This window comes from Paralichthys olivaceus, chromosome 9 (assembly GCF_024713975.1).
Source record: "Paralichthys olivaceus isolate ysfri-2021 chromosome 9, ASM2471397v2, whole genome shotgun sequence".
NCBI classification, from domain to species: Eukaryota; Metazoa; Chordata; class Actinopteri; order Pleuronectiformes; family Paralichthyidae; genus Paralichthys; species Paralichthys olivaceus.
In genome coordinates, this window is record NC_091101.1 from 10278882 (window position 1) to 10295000 (window position 16119).

At 44.6% G+C, this 16119-nt stretch overlaps 1 protein-coding gene across 5 annotated transcripts in view; it reads left to right on the forward strand.

Annotated features, from left to right (window-relative positions):
* ebf1a (EBF transcription factor 1a) overlaps positions 1-14102 on the forward strand; it is a 57018-nt gene extending 42916 nt beyond the window's left edge. The window contains exons 11-17 of one of the 5 annotated variants that reach the window (XM_069531543.1): positions 481-569; positions 3849-3914; positions 5126-5288; positions 6482-6661; positions 9277-9474; positions 9765-9833; positions 11073-11629. In XM_069531543.1, the coding sequence (XP_069387644.1) occupies positions 481-569; positions 3849-3914; positions 5126-5288; positions 6482-6661; positions 9277-9474; positions 9765-9832 (764 nt within the window). In that variant the 3' untranslated portion in view covers position 9833; positions 11073-11629. The other 4 variants (XM_069531544.1, XM_069531546.1, XM_069531545.1 and 1 more) reach the window with 4 other exon arrangements.
* Positions 14103-16119: the final 2017 nt, after the last annotated feature.

The following is a 16119-nucleotide window of genomic DNA, read 5'->3' on the forward strand; positions in this document are numbered from 1 at the left end:
TGTGTGTGTTTGTGTGTTTGTGTGTGTGTGCATGCAACTGTCTCTACATGTGTGTGTGTGTTTAGCTTGTTCCCCGGAGCGATCAAGCCTTTGTTATATTGGAACCAGGCTCTGTAATTGCTTATATTAGTCGCTGATCAACGCAAGACCACAGGACACACACACACACATGCATGCACACAGATACACATGCACACCCGATTCCCTGACAGTCTTTTTATTAACCACCAAAGCAGGCGACAGAGAGAGATTCATTACATCACAGGCAAACAAAGACACACACCAGACTTAATAGAGAACACCCACATTTTCAGCGTGTAAACCACGCTTAATTCAGTCATTTCTGCCGTCAGTGATTCTCCTGCTTTATCTCTCAGTTGCTCTGTCTTGAACATAAGGTGTTTTCATTATTAGGAATCAAGCATTAAACACTTTTTTTTCTCCATCTCTTTTCCCCCTCACCACCCTGTTCGTGCTTAGCGCTGAACGAGCCAACTATAGACTACGGCTTCCAGAGGTTACAGAAGGTCATCCCCAGACACCCCGGAGACCAAGAGAGATTACCAAAGGTACAGTGCCTCCACTCCTCCTCATGTGTCAGTGCTCGTGCTGGTTGCCACATGCAGTTATTTTATAGGAATTTGTCTTGGTAACACTGATGCAGAGACATATTGAAAACTTCTAGGGTTTCATAGCATATATGGATGTACATGGCACAAGGGCAGTATGACCTCACATACAGAGGGATGATTGTGTGTTACGGACAGTGGGCTATACATGACACTATACAGCGTGCACATAAACATTTTATCATATGTTCATGGTCATTTTCTGCTCAAACAAACACTGTATTTGAGCAGCCAACGCACAAGCCACTCTATTCATCCTTCCACTGAGTATAAGGTCATTTAGACTGGCAAAGTGGGAGAGAGGAAAGGGATAGATGGAGGGAGGAAAAAGAGGGAGGGAGAGGGGGAGGAAAGGAAAGGAGGTTGAGGGGAGAGAGGAAGAGAGAGGCAGAAGCAGGTTAGGTGATCCATCATAGCTGTCCAGTCTTACCTCCTGCTGGGTCAGTGGATCGAAGTCAACCCCGGGTGGACTTTATTACTTCCAGCACACACACACATGCACACATACACAGAAATGCACATACACACTCCTCCGTGCCTGTGCGTGCACACACACACACACACACACACACACGGTGCTCTGAAGTCACCATGAGGCAGAGATGGAGAACCCAGGTAGATGCAGGAGGAAGATAGAGAAATCACTTGTCCTCTCTGTGTGTCATGCCTGGTGGACACAAGACTTGTCCTGGTGAGTTCTGGTCTTTAGCCTATCAACCCCCCGTATCTCTCTAAATATCTTTGTATCCATCCATCTCCTCTCTCTTCCTCTTCCTCCTTTTCTTCACCGGTGTCTCTTTCTCTTCTAAATGAACAGCGGTAGCTGGCAGGCCCGGTTGTTCATTTCAGCTCTATTGATTTGTGCCTTTATTGAGGTAATAACAGTTTGTTGACCACACTTCTCTCAACCGTTGGCCTCAATCATTACAGAGAGGGGCACATACTGGCAACCTCTGCAGCAAAATACGCCTATTCACATTTACCTTGGCAAAGCCTCTTTGTGGCTGCTCTTCAGTCAATTTTTAATCGAGATTGGATTGATTTGGAATATAATGTATTCACGTCCAGTGGCACCTTTTGCAAGGGGATTCTTAATGAACCCACAGCAGGAAACAAGCAGGATATCTGCAAGGGCCTGTTCTATCTCTGTATGTTATGGTAATGATCCGGTGTCCAGCTGAAAACAGCCCCCATACTGTGCTGTAGCTGATAGTCGCAGTGAGGAGGGAGTGCTGGGCAGCCAGACTCGCAGGGTGTTTAGCTGAGGCTGCGGTGTAGCTGGGGGTCTGGGGCCAGCTAATGAGTGACCGCCCTGCCAGACGAGGCCAGGCTCTGCTCTGGATCAGGTTCCCCTTCCTGTTGACGTCTCTGTGGGCCTGACTTTTACGGGAAGAGACCCTGCGCCCAGGAAATGGTCTCCCCTAACAGCAACAGAGCAAGGGAGGCAGTGCGGCGCTAACCACATTTATCTGTTTATCAGAACGACTCTGGAGCGCTGCCTAATCGCGTTTAGCTACTGGACAGATCCCTTCGCTAACGAGAGACTGATAGGTACAGACAGGGCACAGGGACCACAAGAGAGTGATTAATAGAGAGAAAAGAGGATAGAAGAGGAGAAGAAGAAGAGGGAGATGAGAGAAAGTAGTGCAGAAGCGCAGGTGAAGAGGAGGTGCACAGACAGTGTTAGGCCCTGAGGAGAAAAACATTTTAAGATGAAGTGACTGAGGTTCCTCGTGTCCTCCCTGAACACCGTTACACCCCAGCTGTGGATCTGTTTGTGTCCCAATGCCTCACACTTCCCTCATTTCCAACTCCTCCTCTCTCCCCCCTGCTCCTTCCCTCTCCACCCTCCCCTCATCCATCCATCCATCTATCTAGCAATCCCTGGGAGGCATGGGACGTCGAGGAAAAAGCAAGAGAGGAGGAAGCGAGGAGCAGAGCATACATACTAAAGAACCACTTACCTACCTAGGGCCTCTACATCTCTCAATCACCTCGAGCGGGCCTCCTCTCTGCTCTCCCCCCTTTCTGTCCCCCCCTCTCCTGTTCCTGCCTCCCCTTCTCCTGCTTCCCCCAGATAGTGCTAGTAATGGGAGGTTAACACAGAGGCAGCGCTCCCATTATTGAGTGAATTTAGCACCTCGGACAGCGCTCTACAATCTTTATTGCTTTGCTGACCCTCTCGTCATGTCCTGGCTGTGCTCGACAGGCTCCACATGTGCACGGCTGTGTGTGCGAGCGCGCGTGTGTATGATATGAGGTCTGATTGAAAGGCGGTGTGTCACGGAACAGAGAGCACACATGCTCCAGGGCTTGTTCACAGCGAGGGATACACTCAGGAGGGTATAGCGCACAGCGTGTGTGTGTGCACGAGTGGAAGGGGAAGGAGGGAGAGAAAGAAATGATGGGGAAGGTTGGGGGGCGGGAAGGGGGCTGCAATTTTCTGGTTGTCGCGCCTCCAGCATATATCCTGGCCCCGGCACATTAACTTTTAAAAAGGGTTTCGCAGGGCTGTAGGTGTCTACATCACACGCGCACATATAACGACTGCCTGGAGTCACACACTCATACACTCAGGGAGAGAGGAAAAGAATAGAGACAGCGCGTGTAGAGAAAGGAGGGTAAGCGGTAGAAAATGAGCGCAGAGGAACGGCAACATCGTGTTAGGATAAATGTTTGATGTGGGAAATTCCACTTGGCGGTTTTCATCCAAGCAATGATGTTCTACATTTATCACACAAAGTGGATGCAGGACTATTCACTCGGATCATTACCGGGGTTAATACGGGGCAGGAGACGGGTGTGTCCCGGCTGACGAGGGGAGTTGTATAGCCGTCAACCTGATGATATGTTGTGTTAAATGAGATTGATGCGTGATCATGTGCGCTGGATTCATGATCCAGTGCTGACAGGTGGGAGGGGAAGATGTAGAAGATGGTTGACTGATAGAGAGATATAGGCTCATGTTTTATTCACAGATAAGCGTATCTTCCCTCTGCTCTCCCAAACTGCCCCAGCGAGTAACAAAGTGCCGGGACAGGCCCATTTCTCTTCCTCTCCCTCTCTCCCTCCTCTAGCTGCCTCCATCCTCCCTCTCACATACACTCTATTCTGCATTCACAGCATAATGCAAGAAGGGAAATGTAATAAAAGTGACTGAACTCTTTGAGCTGTCACACTCGTGATCAATCTCCTTTGTCTTCCTGTGCTTGATTGTAGGAGGTGATCCTAAAGAGAGCAGCGGACTTGGTGGAGGCCTTGTACGGCATGCCTCACAATAACCAGGTAAACACACACACACACACACATACACAGTTTAAAAAACGAAGCATGTAGACGAGCATCAATATGTTTTCTTAGATAAAATTATGTTTGTGGTTAGGACCACTGGCAGCTTCAAAAGCGGTGTCTCCGCTTGCCCCGCAGCACCCCGCTGTGTTTTCACACAAGATCTGGGAGCCACAAACACACACATGGGAATATGTCGGTTCTTTTATCAGCTGATATTCCGAGGCGGAGGGGAGGAGAAGTGCAGTAAAAAACTAAATGCAGAGGGAGGAGAGGAGGAGAGCAGGGAAGGTAGAGATGGGGCTCCAGAGGAGAAGAGGAAACAGAAATGAGGGAGGAAGAGAGGAAGAGGCAGGCTGAAGATTTGATGAGACTGTTAATGAGCCTTTCCTCCATTTACTGGAACCAATCCCACCACTCCCTGTGACCACTGATAAAAACCACTCAGCCTGCTGCGAGTTTACATGAGCAATATCTGGAGCAGGGATCAAACATTCTTATGAGAGCATTACGCCTCTATCAAGGGCATGTTCTTCTCTTCTTTTCTCTCCTCTTCTCCCCTTTTCTCCTTACTCCTCTTCTCTTCTTATCTCATCTTTTCTTTTCTCCTCCTCATCTCTTTTTGTCTCCTCTCATCTCCTCGTCTCTCCACTTTTCTTTCATTTTGTCCTCTCCTCTTCTCGTCTCTTTTCTGTCCTTCTTCTTTTCTTCTCCTCTCGCCTTTCCTCTTTTCTTTTCCCCTCTCCTCCTTCCTCTCTTTTTTTCTCGTCACATATGTTCTCCTCATCGCTCCTTTTTTCTTTGCTTCTCTTCTCTTCCCATCTTCTCCTCATCTCTCCTTTTCTTTTTGCTCTTTTCTCCTCTCCTCTCCTCTCCGGCCTTCGTTCTGAAGGGAAGGTTGAAGGCCCGACTCAGAGTGGAACACTCATGTTACAAGATGGTGGACAATATACAGGCCTTTAGTCACAGATGGACTATTTGTGGTGTCTTATATTCAGTTTGGGTTCAGTGGAGAGCTTGTGATTTATTAGAGAAATGTATTGATTGATTGGTTTTGTTTATATTTGTTTTACTTTATTTGCTTTTGAGTGACTTCTGTTTTCTCTGCAATGGTCCTGTAAAGGAACTTGAAAACCTCTCCTCTCCTCTCCTCCCTCCTGGCTGTGTTGCTGACCATATCTCTCTTTTTCTTTATCCCTCATTGTCAGGAAATGATTCTGAAACGAGCGGCAGATATCGCAGAGGCCCTGTACACAACGGTGCCACGAGGGCACAACCAGCTCGCCGGTCTTGGCAGCGGTTCCGTCCATGCTGGCATGATGGCTGTGAACTCCTTCACTGGGTCGGAGGTGGCGCAAACAGGCAATCAGGGTGAGCAAGCTCAACGGGGAATGGGTAAAGTCTATCACCATGGGAAATGCGGTGCTGATTTATTTGTTTTTTTTTCTTTTTCTTGATGGATTGTAAAGATGAGTAGTGCGATAGGGAAATTTTATTTTTCATGTGGGAAATTCAGAGAGGGTGATTTAAGAGCATGGAGAAAATAAGAGAGTCTTAAAAAAAAGGGGACAGGAGGAGGAGGGTGGGAGATGGCAGCGGGAAACAGGGAAAACTTGAGAGGAGGAACGAAAGAAGACGAAGAGAGTGAAGAATGGAGAAAAAGAGAGTCATGGATGCAGTGCGATGGAGAAATATGAGTGGGTCCTAGGGGTGTGTATATTAGACTGGGGTCAGCCCCTGTCTGACAAAGAGAGATGTGGGTGCAGTCAGTGGTGATTCATCACATGTATCAGGGGATGGAGAGGAAGACCTGCCTCTGGATGCGTCTCAATACTCACAATGAGCTTCCTCTCCTCTTCCTCTGCCCTTCATCTTCATCTGGACATTTCCTCAGATGTGAAGAAAACAACAGATATCAGCTATTTGACTCGTGGCCTGTTCTGATCCCCCATCCCATAGCGGATGAGAACAGGGAATTGGTGGTACCTAATTATAGAAGAGGAGGCTAATAGAGGTAGTGAAGTGTGGCCCTCGTCGCACCAGAGAGTAGAAATTCCTGATGTTCAATTCCAGCTGTGGTTTTTTTTCTCCAGTGTCAGCGTGTCTGACCTGAGATATGTATTTATAGTCTTTGTTTCAAGTGTCCTCCTTCTGTTCTCCGCCCCTGTATGTAAAGCGTGAGGTAGAGAAGTGTTCTGTCAGAAATACTGGCTTCATTCTTTATAAATTACAAGAGGGTTGCAGAGGCCTTTTAGTGTTAATTGCCTTATCAATATATCTAATTTTGGTGAGGAGCCAGGAAGGTCAAAGGCCTATTCTTTTAAGGGGCTGGATTGTAGACGGTCCCCCCTCATATCATTCTTCCTCCGCTCTGTTCATTGCTTTCTCGTGCTGCCATATGCTGGGTTTTTTTTAATTTTCTCTTGGCTTATGAGCCCATTAGCCATGTAGGGATGAGAATCTGGCAGTGCTGCATGTAGGCTTTCTCGTTTTTTGTTTTGACTGCCATCTGCTATGCCCCTAACACCTATTCTCTCTCTCTCTCTCTCTTTCCCTGTCCGTAGGTTTCAGTAGGAGTACAAGCAGTGTGTCCCCTCACGGTTATGTCCCCAGCTCCACCCCCCAGCAGAATAGCTACAGCTCTGTCTCCACTAGCATGAATGGCTACGCTAACTCTGGCATGGCAACCCTGGGCACCTCACCCAACTTCCTCAATGGATCTGCAGGCAACTCGCCCTATGCTAGTGAGTAAATACACCACATCGTAGTTCTGAAAACTAGGTAGGGGTTGACAAAGGCTATATCTGTACAACTATGTTTTCAATCAAGTATTTAAACTAAAAAATCTTTGTCCACACAAGTGTTTTGGCTCAGTATCAGTTTTAATCCCTATCCATACTGACATGCCTGAAGACACATATAATATGACATGCATGTGCCAGTGTGACAACTAACATACACTGGGACTATAGGAGCCTGACTGATCAGCAAAGGCTATATTGTAACCTAAAAGACCCAATCAGAAAGTTGTTGTGTCTACCTATCATCGTTTCCAAATATAGTTTCTCTCGTCCAAACTAAAACCCTCAAACAAAAATGGGTCCAGCAGCATTTCCAAACTTCTCTGTTCCAGCGGTTTGTAAAAGTAGAAGTAGTGTAGATGCCATTCTATCTATAATAGAATGGATGTGTGGTATGGGTGTAGCCACAAATCAAGGCAGGGAAGTTAGACATGAATGAATGAGAGCCTTTTGTACATAAAAGAGGAAGAAAGTCTGATGGATATTGACAAAGGGAGGTGGAAACCTGAAGACAACACACAGGGAGAGAGTCTTTCAGTTCAGCTGGCTCATCTGTTTCTTTAAGAACAGAGTCAAACGCAAATCCCCACTTTATTGGCCAGGGGAGCAGACCACCTAGCACCCCCCTGACGCACACACACACACACACACACACACACACACCCTCTACATTAAAGACCCTTGATTAAATCAATAAACTAATTGCTAGAGAAGCAATTCCATTTCAGCTCTTTGATTCCTGGGTGTTAACAAGTATTTTAACAGGCTCATCGGCCCCACACAGACACTTTCAATCAATGGCCCCTCGGCCTGCCTTTGTAGGTCCAATTTTCATTAATTGATTAGTTAGGCCCCTTCATAAATGGATTATGACTTTATTGCGAGGATTTGTCAGGAAGAGCCATAAAGGCTAAGTGTTGGATAATAACAACAATAAAGGCAGAAGCAGATATCAGAGGGCAGGTGAAATACGACTCAGCTGATTGTAAAATCACTGAGGGGGAAAATGCTCTTAGTGTATTAGCAGACAAAAGACAAACCAGGGAGAAATGGATGGACGGGCGGGTGTCAGGAGGAGACAGGGTTTGGGCTGTGAAGATAGCCTGTGCTCCAGTCTCACAGCTATTGTTTATTAATATTTAATTTCAGGAAACTTTGATTTAATGAAATAAAAGTTTTTATTAAATGCTGTTTTGTTTTAAATTTAAACTGATAATTTCAAAGATTTACTTCCTGGCCACACCAGCTTTGAAAACTCTAAAATTGTGTGGTGATCAGCGGAGTTCATCTTTGGTGAACTTAAAGACAAAAGATTAAGCCGTTGACTGATAGCAATTGGTCTTGACAATGTCACTGGAGAGTCCTAAACGGAGGAAGCTTATTAGGCCCTAGACACAGCTACAGTAATGACTTGTAGTATATTGAGCTTAAACTTTAGCAGCTAGCTAATAATCCAGCAATTTATCAAGCCCTATAAACACTCTCAGCTTCTACAACCAAATATGCTCCAAAGCAAACAAGGGCTCAGCGATATGACCAAAATCTTGATTCCTGATAGAGGTACAGTGTATATTAGGGTAATGTCTGTTCAGATGTGAAGTTGCAACAGCAGCAGTTATCTCCTTCAATCTTTTTGATTCTTTGCCACATAATGTATTGCAGACAAAAGCCTCTTACAACATCTGAGTGTAGAGTTTGTTTTGAGCGCTCGACTGTCTCTGCATCGTTAGATATGACTCTTGGTGGTTGGTGAGTCTATTGTGGGAACCTGTCTGTGGCATAAATTCCAAAGCATGTTTTTGTGTTAGGCTTCTCACATGCAAACTTTGTCCGTTCATTCATCTTTTGAGGTGGAGCGTAAAGCAACTTCTAATTGATGAATAACATTGCAGTAAAAAGATGATTTGCAACACAACAAAATAAACAATAGAGCATAATATGAAACAATATATACAATCATACAGTCCAATATGAACAGAAAGCAGCATCTAATGACCAGTCAGCAGACACCATGTATTATCGGCATATTTGTTGTATTTACTGGAACCACTGGCCTCTCTTGCATGATTATCTGTGATAAAGCTGATGGAGGAGAGCCTTGTTTGTAAGTGGTTCTGGAAACACATTATGTGTACAGCACCCTGAGTTTGCGAGGAGATGTTGATCAAGTTGTTGTAACCCCTGAGCACGGGATGAGTCATCAAAACCGACTGATCAAAGGGAAAGAAAATGCTCTGAGCTGTTTTCAGTGCCAGCTAAACACATTTTTGTCTTAGCTATGGAATATCTCCCTGCCAGGTGATTTTACTCATCAACTCAAAGAGAAAAAAAGTCCCAGCCTGATGATCTGAGTCCAAAATATTATCCCTCCTGCCATTTTCCATTGACCAGTCCCTTTCTGTTCATCCCGTCTGCCTGTTCTCTGCCCACGGTCCTCTCTCTAACCCCGTCTTTCCCCCTTTCTGTCTTCATCTTTCCTCCATGTCCTTCCCTGACGTGCTCCCCATGACCCCCTTAATCCCCTACCCCCAATCCCACCCGTCTTTCTCTCCTCTCAGTCGTCCCATCAAGCCCCACCATGGCCTCATCGACCAGCCTGCCCTCCAACTGCAGTAGCTCCTCTGGCATCTTCTCCTTCTCCCCGGCCAACATGGTGTCTGCAGCCGTCAAGCAGAAGAGCGCCTTCGCCCCTGTCGTTCGACCCCAGAACTCCCCTCCGCCCACGTGCACCAGCACTAACGCCAACAGTCTGCAAGGTAAGCTGCTAAAAACAAGAAGCCAGCAAACATTTATTTACATATTTAATACAATTATAGCTGCTGCTTATTTGAAAAAGATTGTAGTGTATGTTGTAAAAAAAGTCGAGTTAATTAGTCAGAAACTTTCACTCTCCAGCTTTAATCCTGCTTTTCTCCTCCTTATGATAATAATATCTCACTTTTACCCCCACTTCTTCCTCCAATCCTCCTTTTCTCCCTCCTCTTCACTCCCTGTTTTTCCTTTTCTTTCCCCTCCTTGAACCCTCCATTCTCCTTCCTCACTGTAGATCAGTCTTTTGTGGACTCTAGCAAGTACTCATCAGCCAGCGCTCTGCAGGGCCTGGCCTTCTCCTGAAGTATGTTATCCCTCGCTCTGACTTTTCTCTTTTTTCTCCTGTTCTTTCCACTGCACACTATCCCACCGCTCATTTCTTTTTGCGAGCACCAGCTCATCCTGCCCTACCCTTCCTTCTCTTTTCTGTTTTTATTTGTCGCTCTCGACTCGTCAGAGGGACAGCATGCCACACCATATGTGTTCCATTTCCTGTTTTCGCTTCCTGCTTCCTGCCTGCGCTTTCAGTGGGTGTCTCTACATGGAGGTGGTGGTTGTGGGGTGAGGGAGGGTGGGGGGCTGTTGCGGTCATTCTGCTCTCCCATTTCCATTCGAATCCAGCACGGGGTCTGTTCGTCTAGGCAGGATGTTGTATGGTGTTGAGATCCTGAGAGAGAGAAATGATGGATGGGAATCTTTATCAGAGCCCCAAGCTAAGCACTTCCTCACTTCCTCTGTCGGCGTTGATGAGCGCTGACCACGGTGACCCAGGGGCTAGTGGCCACTGTGTGCTGATCACGCTGACACACACACACACACTTACACACACCGACACACACACACACACACACCATTCTGTTAATCCCAACAAACCGGAGACACTTAGGAAATAACCAGGGAATTAGTGGATTGAAGAGAGGGAGGGATCAATAGGCAGCCAATATGTTATATGAAAAATTCCTCAGTGTGATGGCTTCAGTGTAAAAGTGGGGGGGAAGGGAGAGGGGGAGGCGGCAGTGAGGAGGTGAGAGAAGGAGTTATAGTGGCGTGGCAGAGCAAGATATAAGAAGTCAGGAATGTGAATAAAGCTCCCCGCCAAAGGCCCGCAGATTCCTTTTCCATCTCTGAGCATCGAACGTGATTTCATCACCTCTGTCATCCCACGTCACCGCCATGCTTTCTCCTTGTGTCTGATTTACGGCCCGCGATTGCACGACGGCCTCGCACGACGTAGCTGCTAACAATTAACAGTGGTAGCTCTCGCGTCGAGCTCATTCAGAAAGCCTGCGAAAAGTTGAATGATGTCGTCTGCGAGCGTCAAGTTAGCGGTGCGGCAGAGGGGAAATGTTTTGATTTTCGGGGGCCTCCGAATGAAGAGATAATGAGGGAGAGTCGTCTTTGTTCGCCAGATGCTGGAGCACATTGCTGTTATGTGACTGTTGTGATGACAGATGAAACCCAGCAATCACATGACTGACCTCTCTCTGTGTTTCTTTTTTTCCTTCCATTTCTCTTTCTCCCCCCCTCCTTTCCCACAAAGCAGCGATTCCCGGGATGATCGTTCCACCCATGTAGAGGAATCTGGGATAGCTGGAGATTTGGGATTTTTTTTTTAAAGAGGAAAAGACACAGTAGCAGAGTCTGGCGAGTCTCTGCTATGCTCCGGAGCTGAACTGAAGGAAGTCAAGATAAGACGCCAGGACTCTGTTAAACTCAGGCCTTTCCATTGGGATTTCATCTGAAGGGATAGGGGGAGGAGGAAAAAAAAGGGACAATACAAACCTTTGTGATGTTATTTCCCTCTTGGTTGAATTAGTGTAGCTTCTCTGACACCGCCTCTCGTGGAGTGTATAGAGACTGATAGTTTGCCCACAGTGTGACACTGACCTCATGAAAAGAGCATTTATTTATCTTTATGTTTATGCCTGTAAGGTGTGGGTTCGATTACCGGAGGCCCCCCCACACGCCGTCTCGCAATCCGTAGCTCGCACAAACAACAGCAAAGTGTCGGTTTGGCCGTGGAGTTTACCTAACCTCTGTCACAATAGAAGATGCTTTCCTTAGCTCAGCTGGCTTTTCTGAAAAACCACGAAGCAGCACGCCAAATGGAGCAAAGGTCGACAACACAGAAAAAAGGCAAAGAAACACAAACAAGAGCAAAATCATCAACCCCTTAATTTTGCTGCTAATTTTCCCACACAACTAAAAGTGGTGTATCGAAATCTCCCTGTGCTATTTTAAGATCAGAAACCATGCCTCTCTTTCTTTCTTTTCTCCTTTTCTCATCTAGTTTGTTTGTTTCACTTTTTAATAAAAAAAAACTGTGAGGATTGAGCTGTTTGCAATATGCTTTTTCTGCTTGGCGTGTGAAGATTTAGCCAAAATTGACGTTTTGTCGGAGGTTTTAGCGAAAGACTTGAAAAGCCAGAGGATGTGTGCGTCCAGCCAGCACTGTACTGAAGGAGTCTAGCAAATATCAAATTAGAATAAATGCGTGATTATATGTGATATATTTTTGTACATAAAAAAAAAACTAATGTTGAATTTTTTATTTGACATTTAGTTTTCTTTTTTTTTTGCGATAGGTATAGTTTGAAATGTAAACATTTAATGTCTTAAGGCAGCTTCTCGATGCAGAAGATAGATTTACTGTGTGTTGTCAATATCTCATCTGCGAAACATGAGAAACATGGATTTGGATACAAAGAGGGGATTCCTGTAAAATATCCTATAAATAATGTATTTATCCCTTGTATTTGTACATTGCCTCTCACCCCCTCTGTTTAGTTGTGTTGTGTAAGTTTAATACAGTAAGTGAACATATTTCACAGTGTTTTGTTTCATTATTACTGTTGTCCCCCACTATTTAAATGTGACTTTTTTTTTTTTCAATCTTTTTTTTCTTGTTCGTTTTGTATGTTGTTATGCATCGGTATACCATGCTTTCATTTGTTGATTTAAAACATGCCATTGTCTATTTTTGTATTATTTGTAAGTTAATAAAAAACAATTTCATTTTTTTTCCTTTTGAAAATGTTTATTGTACGGCAACGAAGTAGCATCTTATTCAGAGTATTTGGTTGAAGTAGATTTTTTAAGAATATATACACACATTAATATATACTGTAAATCTATATCTTTTTTTGTTTGAGGCTTTCAGATTGATACTGTTCTTGAACTGATAATATGCATGGGTTCTTCTCTTGAGTGACACATTCTTTTTTTGTGCGTGGAAAAACCAAGAGAAGTAAGAAATTGCTCTGTGTTTTTTCTTTCTTTGTGTTTCCTCTTTTTTTCTCCCTCCTCTGTTCTTTCTTTTCCTATGTTATTTATGCCTGCTTACATACTGTATCTATATACTCTTTCTTTTTTTTTCTGTCACTGTAATCTTTACCAGCAGTCTAGATGCCTTAACAATGCAAACCCATTCTTCATTCAATCACGTGTACAGTTTTCTACCCTCACCACAATTGTCTATTGCCACAGAGGAATTCATGGGAACTTGGGGACAAAGCACAAACCCACTCCGTTTGGTGGTGAAGCCAGACTAGAATACAAAGAGCCATAATTCAACAATCACACACACCCTGATGTACTATAATACTACAGCGATGGCATGCTTTGAAGGACAGTCAGCACTGAGAGGCCTGTCTCAGCTGTGCTCATTGAACTTAAGTGTTCACACAAACACTTTGTCTTTTTGTTGTAGCGATTATATATATAATTTCTCTTTCGATTAATGAAATAATTTAAACAGCATGGTGGGGATACTTTTCATTAACCACAGGATCACAACAGTACAATGACACAGAGCTGTTTTATTGTAGTACAAAGGGACGCACAGTGAAGACGAGCACTGTCACAGCACAATTTTACTCTCACACATGGAGTCGTACAGGTCCGACTCCAGTATCTGACAGTCGATCCCCCCGGTCCTCTCCTCTCCCTGTTTCAGCCTTTTGGACAATACAGCTTCATTACAAGCCAAACAGAACAAGAACGAGTGAGGAGGCATGAAACAGAGCTCCTTGGCCCCTCGGCCATTTCTGTAGTCTTTTTCTTTGTGTGTCTTCAAGCTGTTGCTGGACAGAGAATAGGGCTTTTCTCTCAGCTTTTCTTTTCTAGAGCCTGGTTTTGTTAAGTGGGTAGAGAGGAGCATTTTAACAGAGGCGCCTGCTGACAGACGAGTGTTTTTCAGGCACTTGTGTGCCTGCGCTGGTCTGGGCCGGGGCAGGAGGGGCTGCACCATATCTGTTTCAAATGAACGACAGAGGTCTGTTGTCATACAATGGTTGCTTTGTAAGCAAAGTTCCATCCCGATTATAAATATTGGTAATGGGTGAAAAAGTTTTGTATTTAGGTAACGAACAACAAAAAAAAAAGATGCAAACCAAATAGCTGGTGTCTATTTTTTCCTCTGTTTTGTCTTTGACTGCAAATACACTGAACAGCTCTATGATATAAGGGAAGAAAAAAATCTACTGTATAGATTGTTATTGTTTTTGATGAAAAATGAGCTGTAAGATAACTTTTGGACTCACAATGTTGAATTAAAGTTACCTCTTGTCTGTGACCTATGTTGTCATTTTGTTATTTTAAAATATGTATTAACATGAGTTTCTGATTTCATATGAGTTACAGTCACTTCATTATTTACTTATATAGTATTCAGTAAACTTTACTGCATTGTAGATTTCATTTTAAATGCAAATTTCTTCCAGTCAGTCTAAACTCAAAAATCTATAATGTCAACATGAAAAGAAATTAATTAAATGCTCATAAAAAATTTCAGACCCTTTAGTGTGGTGCTCCACATTGTTGTCACCTACATCACGTTTACTTTAATTCTCCAAACACCATGAAGTTATGACGTCCAGGGAACAAGATCAGGCCAAAGGTATAAAACCATGTTTAAATCTGTGAGTGTTTCCACAGTGGCCTCAATAACCCAAACTGAAGAATTTTACAACCAGAACTCTTCTTAACTGTCCCACTGAAATAGATGAAGGCCTTGGTTATAGGGAGGTGACCAACAAACCAACTGTCAGTCTAACAGAGACGTCCTCTGCAGAAATTGCACAAATTGACGAAAGGACAGTAATCTCAGCAGCGGTCCCTCATCCAGGGCTTTATGGTAAAGCGGCTGGACGGAAGCCACACTGAGTAAAAGGCAGATGACAGGACACTTGTAGATTTAGTGACGGAAAATTATTTAAAACAAAAAAACTCCAAACATACCAGGTACTACATCACCTGGCAATATGCGTAGTGTAAAGCATGGAGGCAGCATCATCATACGAGGGGGTTTTCAGCTGCAGGGAGACTGGTCAGAACTGAGGGAAGGAAGGAACGCTGTTCACCTTAAGAAGAATACAGCCGAGACAACGCTGGAGTGGCTTCGTCTCTCACTTTCCCTGAATGATCCAGTCAAAGGTCAAATTTAAACCCCGGAGAACATCTGTGGAGAGACGTGAAGAAGCAGCTCACCAACATTTCTCATCCAATCTGAAGGAGCTCGAGAGGATTTGCCATGAAGAATGGGGTAAGCTGCCCAAATCCAGGTGTGCAAAGCCTGTTGAGACTTTAGGCAAGATGACTTGAAGCTGTGTCTGCTGCTAAAGAAGCTTCTACAAAGTCCTTGAATTATGGAAATGAATTCTTTTGTGAGTTAGTCAGAACAGTTTGTCAGAACAAGTCATTAAGGGCAAACTTCATGGGCAAATATGTGAATTTCATCCGTTAAAATGAAATCTACAGCGCAATAAAATGTGCAAAGGGCAAAGGGGGTCTGAATATTTTCTGAAGCCGCTGTGTGGAGACCAGTGAGGATTTGTGGTGTTTATTCTCTTGTTTGACTGAAAATGTCATCAGCACCTTGCTGACAGGCAGCTGACTGAGAATAAGAGGAGGTCTGGCTGAGAGTAATTCCACAGGTCAGAGACACTGGCCTGCGTCCCCTCCCCCCCTCCAGGCTCCTTCCTCTAATGAATCTAATTCATTAATGCATTACTGATGGCATGGTGAACATGGTTAGCCTGACAAGTTTCCTCCTAAACATATTAGTTAATGATGATTCCAAGGTTATTAATTGCAAACGCACCAGCCCACCAATAATTGAGTCATCATTTGCATACCCGGTCATCAGCAGAAAATTAATTTCTTTTTTCTTTTTTGCATATCTAATTTGGAGGGGCCGCGATTGGATTAGCGGGAGACAACAGCGGATCCCAGGTTTCTGCTGACCTCAAAGTGTTCCAGGGTCTCCACGGTAACTGGAGGCTTCCGTAACGCCAAGGGGGAGAGCGAGACGACCTGGAAGTACTGATGAGTTAAGGGCTCGTAAACACTGTGCATGCTTGTGTGTGTGTGTGTGTGTGTGTGTCTGCCTGCTTAATTGCCCAAAGGTTCACAACTGCAGAGGGCTATTTATTTATTATTTTTGCCTCCCATATATCTAATAACGGAGCTGATAGTTGCTGACAAACAGTAAAGAGGGTTGGGGCGTGCACAATTTAGCAGTAAGAGGTGGGATATTGAATTATGGAGGTTACACTCTCAGTGCAGGGGAGAACGAGTCCTGGAGCCTAATG